Below are 13,993 nucleotides of genomic sequence, written 5' to 3' on the forward strand. Positions count from 1 at the left end.
CTTCTCCTTGACTCGGTGCTCAGGAAGGCGGGGGAGCAGTTCCCTGCCTCGCAGGTTGGCTCGTCCTGCCGGCTTCGGATTTGCTTGATGTGACCAGGTTGATCTTCGATGCACAGAAACGTGACAGGCTGTCTGCAGGGGGGGGCAGGCACGTTTGCACCATTTTTATTTGTTTTAATTAAGTTTTAACAGTTTGTTTCTTTTGGGTTACTCAATTAATGACCAAAACTTGCAATAAGTGACACGAAGTCCATCAGCTGAGCTGCTAACAAAGGAAGTATCACTGGATTTACCCTCTGGTAACTGTGTCTTTCCCACTCCCACAGCAGCAGAGCTGTGTGGCACAGGCTCAGCTGGATGCGGATGGGAGCATGAGGGAATGCTCTCGTTCTGGCAAGAGGTGTGGTGCAAGAAACCCGTGCGTTTGCTTGTTTGAGACGTCTTTCCAAACCCTGGCACAGGCTGCAGATTGCCTTGCCTTCCTCCTCTCCAGAGGGCTGCTGCACCCCTGTGTGCCAGCAGAGAGCCCTCGGCAAGCGCCGTGTGCTATTCACGAAGGGCAGAGGCCGGATCTCGGCGCCGGGCAGCAGCCAGGCCTTCTTCTGACGAGACAAATAAATCCGGAGCTGTTTGAGGGCTCGGTGCTTGCTTTGACAGAGAGCCGGGGGACGGAACAGAGCCCTGGGAGAGCGGGAGGGGGCTGGGGGCGAGGGGGGACTGGAGGCACCTCAGCAGGGCCGGGCAGGGCACCACGCGAAGCCGGAGTCCCCGCCGAGCTGGGCCGGGCCCCGGGGAGCCCCTCACGGCCGCTGAGGGAGGCGGTGGAGCAGCGAGGGCCGCTCCCCGCCCGCTCCTTCCCGTTCCGGTGCCCTTGAGGGGGGAGACGCAAGATGGCGGCGGCGGCGCTGCTGCGGGCCGGGCTGGGGGGGGGCCGCGGAGCGCGGACGGGTGAGTGGTGCGGCATGGCCCGAGCCTGCCCGTGTCCCTTCGTCTTCTTGTCCTTTTTCGTCTTCTTGTCCCTTTGTCCCCGGCCCTGACCGCCCCCCACCCGTCTCTCCGCAGCTCTCCTCACCAGGAGCCTCCTCCTCCTCCGCCGCCGCCCGGGGGTGCTGCCGGCACTCGCCTCAGCCGCTCCGATCCGGGGGAGCCACGGGCAGCAGGGGCACGGTACGTCCCAGCACGGCCCCCTGCGGCTGTCCGTGGGTCTTGTCTGTCCGTGGGTCTGTCTGTCCGTGGGGGGTGCCCCGCACCCAGCCGTGCTGAGCGGCCGCGGGGCGCTGCGGGGGTTGTGGGAGCAGCGAACCCGCTCCCTGAGGCGTTCACACGGGTGTTGCCGTGCTAAACGCTTCGTGCCGCCGCCTGCACGGTGACCTGGCGGTGGGTAAGGAGGGTGGAAGGTGTAACAGCAGCAGCAGAAGTGAAGGTGAGTGTTGGGCCTGGCCCTGCTGTGAGAAGCGCGGTGAGGCTGAGGACGCTGCGCAGCCCTCAACGCGGCTTGGAAGTGGGAAGTGTGAAGAAGCGTCGGGGAGAGCAGAGCCTTCACCATGACCAGACGGCTTCCTTCTTGCTCGGGCTTTCAGGCTAAACACGCTTCATACACATGCCGCGAAGCCTCCTTGGCCATGATGTACCCTAGGGACGATTATGAGTCCACAGCAGAGATCCTTCCCGTGTTTTACTGCAGGTTTCTTTGCTTTCTTTATCCTGTTGCTTTGCTGTCTGGTTTGTTTTTATTTGCAAAAAGGAGCAAAAGCATTTGGCTGCTGGTTTGAATATGGAAGTGTTAGGCAAGCACCCTGGGGGTATTGATTTCTGCAGGTAATTACACATTGTCAATTCTGGATGTTTTTTGCTTGGGCTGGTGCTGATAATTGTGGTTCAGGGTATCGCTTGTGAAATTAGGTGTTTGGCTTCCTCCAAAACTGATTTTTTCCCCCTTCCTTAACAGTATCTGTGCGCTTCTAGAAGGTAAGAGTTAGTCACAGAGCTTCCTACCCAGCACATCCGTGTCTGGAGTCCCCTGTTACACGGTCCACATCGTACCCAACTGAGCATCAGTGGAGGGCTGAAGTCCTCTGGCCTCCAGACTGCTTCTGGGTCACACACCAGTGTGATGGTCCCAGAAATTTACTCTGTGACTTGGGTTGTGAGGACTTGTGTTTGTGTTGACCTCACCTCTTGAGCTTCTGCTTCTTTGAATTAAAAGATGCTTCTCTTTCTCAGTGGCAGCAAAGAGGAGTATTTAAAATAAACCCTCTAGGCACTGTAAAATAGATGTATTTTCTCTTCCAGTAATTCAGAGACTTCTTGGTTTTGCTCAGACAGAAATGTAGTAGTCAGGTTGGAAAAAAACAGGTCCTTGGGTGGCATCGATGGGAGGAGGTGCGTGTGAGGCTGCAGCACCCAGAGCAGGAACGTTGCACTCATAGTCCTTCACCTTGCAGGTGGCTCCAAGGCTGCGTCCTTACACTGGACAAGCGAGCGAGCTGTCAGTGTCCTCTTGCTGGGCCTCCTCCCCGCAGCCTACCTATGCCCTGGACCGGCTGTGGACTACTCCCTAGCTGCAGCCCTCACTCTCCACGGCCACTGGTAAGCTCAGTAGGTTCCTCAAAATTGTCAGTGAACTGTCAGTGACCTTTAACAAGACTTGCTGTACCTTGGTGTTTCTCTGTCACACTGTTCTGTATGTCAGAAGGCAGGACACACGTTGCTACTAAGGAATCTGTAAACTAAACATTCTGTAGCGTTCTCCTATATGATATGAAACCCAAAGTCCTGCCTTGGAGAACTGCCTTGATACTGGCTGTGTAGAATCCTGGATGGTTTTGTCTTCTAAAAGAAGTGATGTTTTATGAACAGAGGGAACAGAAACAGGGCAGACATGCATAAAACAACTTCTTCTAAGGTTCTGAGCCATGGGTTGCTTTGTACATCTTAATGGTGATGAGATTCTGCCTAAAGAATAGTTCAGAACAAACATTGCAGTGGAGACGTTTTGACCTTAATCATTTTCTTGATTCTTGCAAAACAGATGCTTGCTTACATTCTGAAGCACAGTTCTGCTGTGGTCTTTCATGTGGGTAGGCCTGGCTTTCTGTCCTTTATGAATCTAGGAGTGGATCCAGCTGTGTGGTTGGCCCAACTGGCAGCAGTTACATTCTTGAGGTGCTGCTGCTCTGCAGTTCCTCGCAGCAGCGATAAGGCAATTTAAATGGACTTAGGGGTGAGAGGTTTCTTAAATCTCAGGTCTGCCCTTAGGGAGTTGCAGCAGGGATTCTTGCACTTTCTGGCAGCTCCTTCCCAAAGCTCTCCAATCTAGCACAGAATTCATCAGAAACGTGTCTGTCCTTGAACTTGGTTGACGGAGCTCTTTCAAATATAAAGCAGGTAAAGCAAATCCTGCCTGCTTTGGAGCACTTTGCTTGCTGGGCACGTGCATTTCAGTTCCAGGCAGTGGGACAGGCTGTTGCAGCCCACTGTGTTGAAATGAGTTCCTGGAATGACACTCGGTGTTGATACACACAGCTTTGATTTGTCAGTTAATGTCTCTTACCCAGCATCAGAACTTTTCATACTGGGAATCATTTCTTTGTAAGCGGCGTGGGGATTTCCCCATGAGAAAAATATTTCGCTGCTTCTGTGCAGCTCTGCTGTAGCTTTCAGCAGAGAGAATCCACATCCTCCCCCACATCTTGCTTGTGTTGTTCCCTTTTTAAGCTGAGAAGTTGTTCCAATACCAAACTCTTATTTTTGCAAAGTGTGGACACAAGAATCTAAATCCTACACAGAAAAGTCCTCCTCTAGAGCTTTCATATGTATTCAATGCTAGAATATCTTTTAAAGAACAAAGATTATTTGCTTGCCTTAAAAGTTCAGTTGATTGCCTAACAGATCAGATAATCCCTCTAATAGCTGATCAGAAACTACAGAGGAATTCTGCATATATTTTTGAGGGGATTTCTTTCACCTTTTGCTGTGTTTTGCTATCAGAAATACTATTCTAAAATATTATTACACTTTGTCAAGACACCTGGGGCCATCTTTTGCTGTTTTCACTGGTGTGTAATAAATATTTCTCTGCCCAGCAAAGCTGCTCTGTTTTGAACTAGGTCATGTGTCTACCACAGGCCAGCTGCTTCCCACTAATTCCTTTCCTTGTTCCCTTGTCTTTTCTCTCGAGGGCTTTGTGTGGTTTAATTAGTTTGTGGTCAAGTCACACAGTAATTTTGCTGACAATTCTTAGCATGACTCAAGTTTATTTTGCTGTGTAAAGTGAAGATCTGTTGAAGATCCTTTATCAGCACTCCAGCTGAAGGACAGCCTGTGAATCCCACGTTGGGTATGCCTTACTTGTCTGTTCCTAGAGCAGTTCGTGGTGCAGGTGCATGCCGCTTGCACTTCTGACCTTACTCCACCATTCAGTGACAGGCAATAGCTATAATAATTCAAGAATTAGTTGCCTTTCAGATTGCTTCCACTTTCTGCTCCTCTTTTGTGTATCTAGGACTTATTCGCACCCCTTGTCTCACACTCAACATCACAAAGGTATCAGAGTCCCATCAGAGTGAAGCTGAGCTCTGTTCTCTTGGGGTAGAATCTGCTGCAGGACTTCGAAACTTGCCAGGCCACCAGCATGGCTTAACTTGTGGGAGACAGGTCCTTCAGCTTCACGTTAGACCAAGGCGAAATTCTAGGAAGAAGATTGTTGCAGTAAATGTGCTTCTCGTTTTCACCAAGTTGCCATCTGTCATCACAGAAAGTAAATACAACTGCTTCTGGGAAGAGAACTACCCCAGCAGGATGATAGAGCACTCTGTCTTCCTGTTGCTGAATGGTTTAAATCTGGACCACAGAATTCAAGAAAAGTCTGACAGATGTAGGAAAAAAACAGAGTATGCTAATCTCTAACTGATTTCTAATCTCAATACACATCCTTGAGTCTTGTGTGCATTTGTGACAAGGGTCAGTCACAGAGTTTGGGCATTTCCTTTGGTCTGTTTTCTTCAGTCTTTCAAAATCAGGTTAGCTGGAGGCAGATCTCTGTTTGGAAGAGATGTGCTCAGCACCTTCTTTCCTCAGCATTGTTAAGAAATCTCCAAGCCAGTATATCTGTATTTTAATAGAACATGTGAAATGTTTTTATGTATTTTCAGTACATGCATATGCTTTTTGAGTGGGAACTAGACCTTTGGTAATAACGGTTGGTGATAGGTGGTGGGAAAACAGACAGTTTGAGCCATTTTAGCAGGGCAGTCACAGTAGAGTGCCTGCCAGTGGATTTTCATGAGGCATGCTCTCCTGATTTCAGCTTGTTTCTCTCATTCTTTAGGGGTCTTGGACAGGTTATAACTGACTACGTCCATGGAGAGACACCCATTAAAGTGGCCAATACAGGTCTGTACATTCTGTCGGCCGTGACCTTTGCTGGCCTCTGCTACTTTAACTATAACGACGTCGGTATCTGCAAGGCTGTTGCCATGCTGTGGAGCCTCTGAGATGCGACAAGTCTCTGACAAACACGATTGTTCATTGCTGCCTTCGCTTTACGATATTTTTACTGATGTGTTTGAGATGAGAATTGAATAACCAAGAGTCCGTAGTATGTAAATTCTGCAGCCACTTCATTATTTTTTTTTGATTTATTGCAAGAGCATTAAAAATCTTAGAAAGGAAGTAGAAGATATAAAGTGGATAATGTCCAGGTGAGAGTGAGTTGATTAAAGCTGCACTGCAAATTTGGAGTAATTAAGTACATCAAAGATGGAAAGTATAGCTGAAGATAACTTTCATTATAATGGCAGCTTTCCATGACTGGTTTTCTAAAATAGTCTCCTGCTTTGTAAAGCAAACTTGGTGAAAATTGAACTGTTATTTCTGACATCACAACTGAACTGTATGTAAGGCACTCCCTGTCATTCTTTTGATCCTGAGAGTTGAGGTAGAAAAGGGAATACTTTTTTCTTAATCCATACAATAAAGAATTTACAGAAATTGCGTGTGTGTTTCTGAGTGATTTTTAATACTGCTATTTTTCTCTGCAGATCTCTTCTAGAATCACATTCAAATACTTACAGCTCTAGCTCTGCTTTATGTCATTTAGATTTTATAAAACAGATATTGTTATGAATATGTATCATCCTTCTTTCCTAAAGGGTTGACATACTCTTGACTTTATAGAAGAGTAATTTCCATAATAAAATAAAGCAATAACTGACTTAGACTTTTGCAGATTAAGTCGAGGAGACAAATAGCATATGGCTTTCATAGTTACCCTGCAACCTGTATACTCAGGTGCAGCATTTTGTGTTTTCTAAATCAACACAGCCACACTTTTTCCTGTGTGAGTAAAAAAGGAAGGAAGTATACCCTTTATGTCATGGCCTGACTTGAGACTGAGGCAGCATTCTTTTCCATATCTTTAGGTTTCAGAGGATTTCAGGGGAAGAAATGAGATTACGGTTTTTAACTTTCTTCTCAGGCTGGCTTAATAGTAAGGAGTGGTTGTTTCCATGTTCTAATGGTACTTTTGAGGTGCTATTAATAGTAAGAGGAACAGAACTGTGTTACCATCAGTGTGATTATGCAATAAGCAGAATCAGTAAACTGCTGAATTCAACAAGATTTCCTGAGTTGATTTTTGAATCTTTTTGTTTGTTTGTTTATTTTTTTTCTTCATTCATATAACCATGGGAAATATTATACAGCTGGCCAGTTGGGTTCTGCTAAAGTTGCTGTCAGAATTAAGGTGGTTGCTTCTCTCTGATGTGGATAGCAACGTAACGCAATTTCTATACAGTGAGGAGGATGCATGAGTCATTGTTGGATAGTTCTGTGGAATCTGAGCAGTTATAGAAGGTGGTGGACATTTTCTCTGTATAGACTGAACATACGATGCATTGATATGTGGTATTTGCTTAAGATACCTCAAGTGAGAAATGAGTTGTGTCAGAGTTTTGGGAATGGAGTAGGCCAGACCAACTATTGTAGGGGTTAGCAGCTCTGCAACCAGCTTGGTCAATTTTTGAGGCCAGAATGGAAAGGTAACAAGCAGAGCTTTCTCTGAGTCTGATTGCCTGCATCAGCTAAAGAGATGAAAGCTCGGGTGCAGCACAGCATGAAAGCTGGTAGGCAGGGTTAGCACAGCACTTCCATGTCTCCATCTTCCATACTTTTTAAAGCCCCTAATTTTATGTTTTATACCAAAATTAGAGTCTTCTCTCTTCTGCAAGCTTGAGAATTTTCCTGTTTCATGACAGAAGCCTTCCTGTTTGCTCTGATTACTTCTGCTTGCATGGTAAATAACAGTCATACCCTCTTCTGCCTGGCAAGACCCAGGACCCAGCTGCCACCCATGTTCAACTAATCACTGCCTCCAGTTGGATCAGAAGAGGAACAATGCCTATCTCATACATGGAAGATGAGAATAATGTGTCATCAATTTCCTCAAGAGTAAATATCCAAAGTATATTACACTAATCTTATTTTTGTCAAATGCCACTGTTGGCTCGACTGCCAATGTGAAATAGAGTTCACAGCTCACCCCCAACATATGCTGCCTTGTTCTATACTCAGTAAGGTTCCATGTGGAACCACATTTGCCTTCATTATTAACAGCATATTAGATGTACAAATGTGTATGATCAGTAATCTACAACTTACTGTTAAATTTTAACCCCCTTTTATTTTCTTAGTGGGCCCTCTGAAGATAAATGGCTTTATTAGAGCTTTAATTGCTTAGGTTACCAGTTTTCTAATCAAAGATTCTGGTGAGTTTCCAGTAGAAATTGTCTGTTGTTTCTACTTCAGTTGAAAGTGAGAATGCCACCGTGTAATCAGAATTGATGAAGACACTCGGGACATGATCATAGTGCAAAACGACACCATGTTTATTTGGCCAGGTTCCTGGCCTGTGTAGTAAACGTGAGGGTTGATTGTTACTAATTTTTAATTTTTTTAAACTTTCTCTCTGTCCCCATATTAGGTCTGCTTCACCTATGAGACATCTACCTCACAAGCAGTTTGATCAACAAACTCTGAAGTCTTTAGGGCTGAAACTATACAAGACCATAGAGGCATGCACATTTTTGTTTATTCATTGTGTCATTCTCTTTGCTTCTGTCTTACTGGCATAATTCTTCTTTTCCCCAATAACATGTATTTGGTTTCCTTTTGTAAGAAGCTCATTTTTGTATTGCCTTATTGAAATTTATCAACCTATTTTGCTTTAGATAAAAAATGAATTAGAGTTTTCTTTAAAAAGCCAAATTTTATTTTAAGACTGTTAAGTAATCACAGGTTGTACCTTTCATTATGACTTGTTAAAGTTATCTTTGTGGTTTCATCTACCTCATCTTCTCTTGGCAGTTTCTTTAAAATTAATTTTCTTAAGGAGTCTTCTTCCTCAAAGGCCAGGAACATCCCTCGTTCTAGTGAGTATTCAAATTTAAATGCCTTGGAGCTGTAAGATGTAAATGTCTTTTTGAAGAAGATGATGTTGCTTTCACCAGGAATGTCTTTTGGAACTTCTCCTTCCTGAGGAAAAAAGGGAATGGGTCAGTCCTAGCACAAGACTCGAGCTGTTTTGTTTCAGCTCACGAATGTTTGAATGCTTAATGTTGCCTACACATAGGGTATGAAAAGCAGACACTTACCCTAAATCGAACTATTATTTTCCCGTGTTCTTCCTCACAACACATGTAGTAGCTTTTATCTTCTACCTGGACACTGAATGCAACAGGCATCCCTGCTGAAGGTGTAGTAGTTTTGTAACAGTGCATGCAGAAGTTCATTCCGCTGCCTAAATATAAATTTTTTGAAACTATTAATGGTCTGCTTGGAAGAGAGCTGCAAAAACTTAGCCATAAGTATGTCCTACCTCTCTTAGCTGAATTTTATTCTTATAGATGAAATCTAAGTCTTTACTCTCGGTTTCACTATTTAGACTCAGTGATTACAAAGAACAAAAGCCCATCTAGAATAAAGAAATAGTACAATGGTTGTAAGACATGAAAAGTAGTGTACCAGATTTCATCTCCTGATCTGTTACGTCTTCAAAAGCTGCCATGTTCAGATCTGGCTGGACCACAAGCACCTGGCTATTAACATTCCGAAGGAAGCGATGGAGGGTTTTTTCCTTAGAGAAGGCATCACATTCCAGCTCTGCAGAAAATATTAAGCAAAGGGGAATAAAACTAATCTGCTTAGATCTTAACAGGTCACTACAGGCTTAATTTAAGATAGCATGCAAAATTGAAGATAGCATGCACAGTAAATTCTTAGAATAGCAATATCAAATGGAGCAGAAGCTGTCTTGTTCTTTCCACCTCTACCTCAGCAATCCAGGCAAGACAGAAGGATTTGCCAAAATACAAGGAGTCAGGGGAGCAAGCGAGAGAAGCTACAAATTCTGTTAATGCAAGTACAGAAGCGACAGTTCTCTCTTCTGCCCAACATTATAATCACATGAAAAGCTTCTTGTATTAGGGAAGCACTTCCTTCAGGAGAAATAAAGCAACATCAACTTCAGAAAGGAGTGAGCTGTAGCTCTCTTTTAGAGTAGTCATTAATCAGTTTAAAAACTTGTTCTCTCAGGCACACAAAGCTTCTCTGTGTTAGTACACCCAGGCAGGTTAGTTTAGATATAATTGATTATGAAGTAATAAATGATGAGCTTTCAGCTTACCATCGTCATCTTGGTTCCAAGTGAGCAATTACAAAAAAAAAAAAAAAAGAAAGAAAAGTCAATCTCTGCCTTACAAAATAAACCGATTTCTAACCAATTTTATACGGCAAAACTGGAAAATGTTCAGCCAGTCACCTGTACATTTTGAGCTGTACTCCCCCGTATCCCTAAGCCACCAAACTGAGCTGTTCTTGCTTCATAGCATTTCATTTGTGAGCATAACATGCTCAATAGAATGGCGAAGCCAACAGTCATTTGAGAAGTGAAGTTATCACCAAACCAAGAAGCATGCAAAATGTTTTCAGGTTAATTCAGTTTCAACCTGCATTCAAGGAATAAATGGCATGCACAATTCTGCATTCATCAGCACCTTTGTTCTAACAGCAATTTCATTTCAGATTGCTTCCAAAGAAGAGGCCATTTTTAGACTGTAGGTCTGGAAGTTATCAAGTTATTCCAATTCCACCCACAAGCCAAAAATCCTTCCAAGTTACCAGAATATTTTATATAAAGCAGTAATTATTCCACTGACTCATATACTTTGGCTACAATACTTCAAGCTGAAGAAGCTTAGGGGAAAATTATGTGAAAGTGGAGTGATAAAAGAGTTATTTTTCATCAGTGTTCAAACAGAGAAATTTAGTGAAAGCTTACGGTGTTCACCAATAGTATGGTACTGACCTGTTACTGCACTGGGACAGCTATCACAAACTCAGGTGCTTTTTGCACTGAGCAGCCTGGCTGCATAATCAAAGAACAATAACTACTAAAGCGGTGGGAGTAGTATAAGCTTAGAGGATTGCTTAGGTAGTCTGGGGGTTACAAACATGTCTACAGAAGCAGAGATGCCTGCACAAGGAAAGGATTGAATTGTCTAGCATCTTTTGATCTTCTGCGCAGGTACCAGAAACACCTGGTCTCGTTAAGCAGGGGGTAATCATTACCAGCAAAATAGAGGCAGAGGTTCTCTCCAAGCTGTACTGCACACACAACCATCAATTCACAGCTCATCTTCACCCTGCCAAAAAACACAAGAGAGCTCAGGGTTAGGAACAATGCTTACTTTGTGCAGTGAGGGAGTTCTTGGGCGAGTTTGCCTCTAATGCACAGCACCACATTAGTGACAGCGTATTTCACTGTATCTGGAAAAATAGTTTTTGAAGGACATTTGGTTTCCTTCTCTGTTGCCTTTTGCCATTATTTAGAATTACACAGAGCATCCTGAAAGTTCTATTTTATAAAACTTTCCATTGATTTATGTGATGTTACACGAAAAAAGGATCTGGTCCAGAGTACATTTCACTAAATAAATAATTGTTCCATATATAACATTATACAAACTCATTTTCTGTTTCTGTGGGAATGCTAATAAGTAGCTCCATAAACATACTTCATCAAATTAGTTCTGTTCTCTCAGGCCTGCAAAAATTGTCTTACTATCACATGGCCATTTCTGTTTCTCATTTTTCGTAAGGAAATGACTTGGAATGGTGACCAAGAACTTGCAGAATGCCCAAAACTTATTCTTGCTTCGACTGCCCCCTAGAATAGCCTGTGTCTTTCCATTAGCTGTAAGGACAGCCCAAAGAGTCTAAACTTTATGTTGAAATTAGCTATTCAAGTGCATCTTGAGCTGGACTTGTACAGGTGCCTAGAGAAGCAGAGATGTAGTCTGTTTTGCAGTAGTGGAGATGTGCTTATGACATTTTAACCTTATTTTTACCAATGTATCACAGCTATTCTCTTTCAAGACTGACACAGAGCAAAGTGAGGAAGAAAAGGCATGCTTGCATTCAGAAAAAACACCTGTCATTCACCAAAACCCTGAACTAATCATTAAAGTCCAGGCAGCTTCTGCACCTCAGAGGTTTTGATCTTTATTCTGCATTCTTCAGGCTTGCACTGTGCCTCTACTGTCAAGACACAACCCCTCCAGGAACTCCAGAAAAATAATTTGGTTTTGCTTTGTTCTTGTCCTTGACCTCCTACTGGTAACAGCCAGCCAGACTTCATGTTCTTTAACTTTTTGACACAGTGACTGAGAGCCGTTAGTGTGTAAAACAGCACGGCAATGGCTATAAATTTGCTCTACCCCTTCCACTTGCCTATGACTGCACTCACCCCTTTTCTTCTATCTAAAAATTTCCAACTATGCTGGCAGAAAAGAGATACACCTGAACAGACTGTGTTGCTTCACAGAGCACAGGCTTTTCCATGTCTTAGTTCCAGCAGTGCATCAGGAGAAAAAAAAATACAAAATAAAACAAAAGTGACCTGGAGTGACCTGACTAGGGCTGTAAAGTCAAGTATTTCAGAAATTCTGCTCTATTCTAGTGCTATTGGAAGCAATAAATCTAATAAATAAACACTAGAATGCATTAAAAAAAAAAATAATATCCTCTTCAAAATTAAAACAGCATCTACTACCCTTAAAGGAAAGGTTAAAAAGAGGTTAAAGACAGCAGAGGAAGATACGACATTCTTTCACTTCTCTGGCAGTAGAGTTTTAAAATGTCCTCTTCTATGCCACTGAATTTTGTGAAATGCAGGTTGCCACTTTCCTTCCTGTTTCGTTTTGGTCTGCATCTTAGGAAAATGAGCAAGAGATTTACTAAAACGCTTTTTTTTGCTTTCAGAAAATAAACAGCTCACTTTGCTATCTGCAAGATCTGCTTTGCTTGGCTTTGTGATAGGCGCCCTACGTTTGGCCAGCTGCACCCAGCAACAGGCAGAGTGACATTCAGCAGCACAGCCTCTAACCGTTGGGAGCCCAGCATCTGCAAGCCTTCAGCTGGAGCTGCGTCTTGCTGTGCACTATGCAGGGGAGAAGAGAGTCACAGCAGAGTGCACAGAATGCACATGGTTGTTCTAAGTAGCCTAGAACATGAAGGGCTCCATTCAAACCTACCACTTCCCGTCCAGGCATTTTTTCCCTTGTGCTAGCTGCTGGAGTGACAAATGTAGCATTAAACCTGGGCAAACAATGGGAAGAACAGGCTCTTGCACCATCATTTTACTGTGCAGTCAGAGCATCTGGCTTACTTCCAAGGCTCCTTTTCGCAACTTAAACAAAATTATAAAGCAAATACACTTGAGCAACTTAGTCAGCCTTAGGGATTGGTGGGGAGGATCATGGTGACTTCCTTGTCCCTCCAGAAAGAGCACACTAAGGAATGTATTTGGGAGCCATTCTTTTCCTCATTTTTGTAGCCTGTATAGCACTAGCTGGTCGGGGTGGAAGAGACAGCCAGGTTCATGGCAGAGGACAGCACCCTCCTTTCTGAACACGCACACCCAAGCCTTTGAAATGAAATACCATGCCACCAGCCAGCACGAGCCTCACGTAGCTGAGCGAGCCTAGAAGTCGAGGACTATTATTCTAAAGCAGCGGGGAAAGCATAAGCGGGATTTATGGATAAAGGACTAAAGATGGCCCTCGTTTTGGCGGGTAACCCAGCACAGGGACTCCCTGCCGAGCAGAGGGTGCGGGTTGGATCCCTGCTCACCCAGTGGAGAAGGGGCAGGGGCGGTGGGGGCAGCAGGGGCAGGGGCAGCTCCACAGCCCCCAGAAGGGATCAGGGACAGCAGCCATCCCCCGGATCTCGGGGTGCCCCACTCCCACGAGGAGCCCACCGCCCCTTCCCCGGGCGGCAGCGCCCTTACCTCGGTGCTGGGGGCGGTGGAGCGGTGCGGAGGGGCTGCGGGACCCCCAGGGGAGCCGAGCCCCCGGCCCCGGGTCCAGGCGTGTCCGTGGGGACAGGAGCAGAGCCGGGAGCACTGCCGGGGCTCGGGGCTCGCCTCGCTCCTCCCGAGGCTCCTGGCGACAGCGGGAGGGGATTTCAGGGCGGGGGGCTCGGTTCCTGGAGCGTTTGTGCGCGTCGGCATGTAGGGGTGGCACTTCCCCTAAGAAGAAAGCCAATCACGCAAATTCGAGGTTACGAAGGAAACTTTTTTTTTTTTCTCTCTCTCTCTCTCTCTCGTCCCTCCACCTCACGCCGATGCTGTCAGAGGAGGGCTCGTTCCCACGGCAGCAAGTTACCCTCCCCAGGCTCTCGGCACGATGCCGGCAGCAGGCAGCCCTTCCTTCCCTCTCTGCACACTCGCCCCTAAACGCTGACTGCTGTAGGGAAGCCAGTCTCGGACCTAAGGCATGCTGCGTGCCTCGGGCTCTTTAGCAAAGCAGCAGCAAGAAATACATCGCTGCTGTCTGCGAAGTCCTCCCCCCGATCACCTTCCGTAGAGGTGTAACCACAGGAGAGAAATATTGGCAGCTCTTAAGGAAAAGGAAAAGCCAGAAACATACAGCTGACA

General features: G+C 45.1%; 2 protein-coding genes across 2 annotated transcripts; one reads left to right on the top strand and one right to left on the bottom strand.

The window, feature by feature from the left end:
• Positions 1 to 827: 827 nt before the first annotated feature.
• On the top strand, positions 828 to 5,994 carry SDHD (succinate dehydrogenase complex subunit D). The gene is made up of 4 exons (XM_082778179.1): positions 828 to 948; positions 1,063 to 1,167; positions 2,445 to 2,589; positions 5,330 to 5,994. The coding sequence occupies exons 1-4, from the start codon at positions 891 to 893 to the stop codon at positions 5,493 to 5,495; spliced, it is 474 nt and encodes a 157-aa protein (XP_082634305.1). The 5' UTR covers positions 828 to 890; the 3' UTR covers positions 5,496 to 5,994.
• Positions 5,995 to 8,198: 2,204 nt separating this feature from the next.
• IL18 (interleukin 18) lies at positions 8,199 to 10,693 on the bottom strand (the record flags this gene model as incomplete). The annotated part of the gene is made up of 4 exons (XM_082778149.1): positions 8,199 to 8,532; positions 8,652 to 8,797; positions 9,022 to 9,159; positions 10,627 to 10,693. The coding sequence occupies 4 exons, from the start codon at positions 10,691 to 10,693 to the stop codon at positions 8,290 to 8,292; spliced, it is 594 nt and encodes a 197-aa protein (XP_082634275.1). The 3' UTR covers positions 8,199 to 8,289.
• Positions 10,694 to 13,993: the final 3,300 nt, after the last annotated feature.

Source organism: Aythya marila (genome assembly GCF_965140915.1).
Source record: "Aythya marila genome assembly, chromosome: 23".
Classification (NCBI taxonomy): domain Eukaryota; kingdom Metazoa; phylum Chordata; class Aves; order Anseriformes; family Anatidae; genus Aythya; species Aythya marila.

Coding starts and splice junctions, on each gene's coding strand:
- SDHD (XM_082778179.1), top strand. CDS start 891: ATGGCGGCGGCGGCGCTGCTGCGGGCCGGGCTGGGGGGGGGCCGCGGA. Junction 1,168..2,444: donor CCACGGGCAGCAGGGGCACG/GTACGTCCCAGC, acceptor TTCACCTTGCAG/GTGGCTCCAAGGCTGCGTCC. Junction 2,590..5,329: donor CTCACTCTCCACGGCCACTG/GTAAGCTCAGTA, acceptor CTCATTCTTTAG/GGGTCTTGGACAGGTTATAA.